The sequence below is a fragment of the Adiantum capillus-veneris genome, chromosome 5, assembly GCF_014529385.1.
Source record: "Adiantum capillus-veneris isolate H3 chromosome 5, ASM1452938v2, whole genome shotgun sequence".
NCBI classification, from domain to species: domain Eukaryota; kingdom Viridiplantae; phylum Streptophyta; class Polypodiopsida; order Polypodiales; family Pteridaceae; genus Adiantum; species Adiantum capillus-veneris.
Genome location: NC_140935.1, coordinates 89,899,656 through 89,902,110, shown reverse-complemented (window position 1 = coordinate 89,902,110; position 2,455 = coordinate 89,899,656). Strand labels below are relative to the sequence as shown.

General features: G+C 48.1%; 1 protein-coding gene across 1 annotated transcript; it reads left to right on the top strand.

Moving 5' to 3' along the window:
• Positions 1 to 236: 236 nt before the first annotated feature.
• On the top strand, positions 237 to 2,082 carry LOC147457703 (uncharacterized). Its single transcript, XM_086512534.1, has one exon. It carries the CDS (start codon positions 493 to 495, stop codon positions 1,465 to 1,467), a length of 975 nt encoding a protein of 324 aa, XP_086368660.1. The 5' UTR covers positions 237 to 492; the 3' UTR covers positions 1,468 to 2,082.
• Positions 2,083 to 2,455: the final 373 nt, after the last annotated feature.

Sequence of the window (2,455 nt, the reverse complement as noted above, 5' to 3'; positions counted from 1 at the left end):
AGGGCCGACGTTGGGCAAGAGTAGCTAGGGCGGGGGTAGCACCCCCGCATGTGGCTGCACCCTTACAAAACAAACATGGTCCCTTTGCAGAATGCACATGCAGTGATTGTCTCTCAAGACTCAGATGAGTCAGATCCCCTCTCTCTCTCTCTCTCTTTCTTTCTCTCAATTTCTCGCTGTAGCATCAGCCTTTTCTCTCTCTAGCATAGACTGATTTATTGCTAGCTTGTTAATGGTTTTCCCGGGGGCCGGGACCCCTGGCCATACATTATTGTGTTGGGTTCTTTTATAGTAGACTTGTCTCTTGCCTCTATTGCAGAGTCCTTCATCGCGTGCTCTGAGCAAATTCCCCTTCAACTGACTCTTTCCCCCCCATACAAGGTATGTAGCGAAGCCATTGGAAACTTGTAGCGTTCTCTCTCTCTCTCTCTCTCTCTCTCTCTCTCTCTCTCTCTCTCACACACACACACACAGGCACACATACCCAAGGAAATGAGTAAAGAACGACGTTGGGAGAAGCAGATCGAGCATGACGAGCAGCTGCTACACAAGAATATAGAAAGAAAGGAGCAGCAGCAACGTCGACAAGGACATTATTTCGCAGAGCTTCCGGCCATAAACATGACATATACACGCACCACCAGCTGCAGGAACTCCATGTTGCAGGACTCAGCTTTCGCCCGTGATCAGCATACTCATGTCTCCAGCCTCAAAGCCAGCAACCTTTTGCAGATTCTACGGAGATGGAGAGCGCAAAGCCTGAAGCAAACCACCCTCAGTGGCGCGTCCATGGCGTCGCGCAGATCTGCTGCCCGCTCGCACTCCTGCTTAAGTTTGGGGCTCACCTTAGCGCCATTGAGGTGCTTAAGCATGCAATTGCATTCTGATGATGAAGATGAAGGACAAAATGGAGCCAAACTTTTAACAGCGCCAAGCCGTGGAAGCCCGAGGCAAATTTGCGGCTCTAGGGGCCAGGGTAGTACTCTTTCAACACCTCGCGCATTGTCTTGCCCGAAGGTAGGCACTAGTCCATTGAGCGCATGTACGCCCTTTTCCAGCAGACACCTTGATGCGCAGATAAGGGATGATGAGGAGATGGAATGCTTGCAGCCGACAAATGAGGAAAGCACAGGCAGTAGCAAGGGAAGCTCACCATTAAAGCTTAACAATCTGAGCAGGCAGCTCTCAACCCCCAAGGGGTACCTTGCCGTGTATGTGGGGGAGGAGAAGAAGAGGTTTCTGGTGAAAGCCAGTTTGGTGAACCACCCACTATTTGGGGTGCTATTAGAGAAAGCCAAAGAACAGTTTGGCTTTGAGCAGAAGGGGCCTCTTAACATCCCTTGTGAGATAGCCTTCTTCGAGCACGTAATGCTACTTGTCGAATCGGATGATTCGTTTTATCGGAACACAGACCGTGCCACAATCTTACTCCACCTCAACAATAATTCGGCTACCACTGTGGTGTGAGAGCTAATCATCTCTATAGCATATGTGGTATATAACCCTTCTCCTCAATCACAGCTCTGGCAATGAGCTCGTCGCCTGAGGATAGGGTATACTGGATGTATGTATACGCTTCCCTTCATCAAAGCCCGTGGCAGGCTTTTGTGTAGATTTCTGATTTTCTACAAGGTCTAACAATGATGGAATCGATGCAATTGTAAGTCAAAAGCTGGACAAGGGGGAGGCCGCGGCCCATGCTATACTGAAGGTACATAGTTTTTGAAGATGTTAACACACTACCCGGTGCCAAGCTCGCTGCATTTTGAATGCTCGAGCTTAATCCGTGTAGCCCAACCCTGTTCCCTCAGCCAGCAAGAAAATGCGCCAAGTGCTGATGGTGATTATGGGGATACTGGAGATAATTTGTAGTCGTGTGTGTGTGTTGCAAAATGGAATCCAGCAGGCCATAGCAAGGTATAGTTCCAAAAGCCTGTGCAGATGATTCCATAAAGCTCCAAATTCAGCTTTACTACAGCTATTACTACTACTAATGGTGAGGGTGTATTGGTGCAAAAGATGGCCTTTGCTTTAACAAGCACTATATTGATATGCTAATATTATGATCATGTTTATGTAGCAGCCACAGTACTCCCTTTCATCCGACCCTCCTTTCCTCCCTAAAAGTTTTCTCTCTCTCTCTCTCTCTCTCTCTCTCTCTCTCGCTCGTTTCCCGATTCCAATGAGCGATTCCTTAGCCTTCCCTTTTCTCGTTCAACTCGAACGGCTACGTTCACCATGACGGGACAATCTCCAACCGTGCTTGCTCTGTCAAAAGCTACAACGTACGTCAGCTTTTCTACGAACGATCCTTGATGCATGTGCGCACGCTGTCGTCCGTTCACTGACATGAGAAAAATTTTAAATCTTCTTGTTGGCTGATCCTCTGAACGAGGAAAAGGGAACCTTTTTCAGTGTTTTTCATATAATGCATAACATCATGAGCTTATGCTCG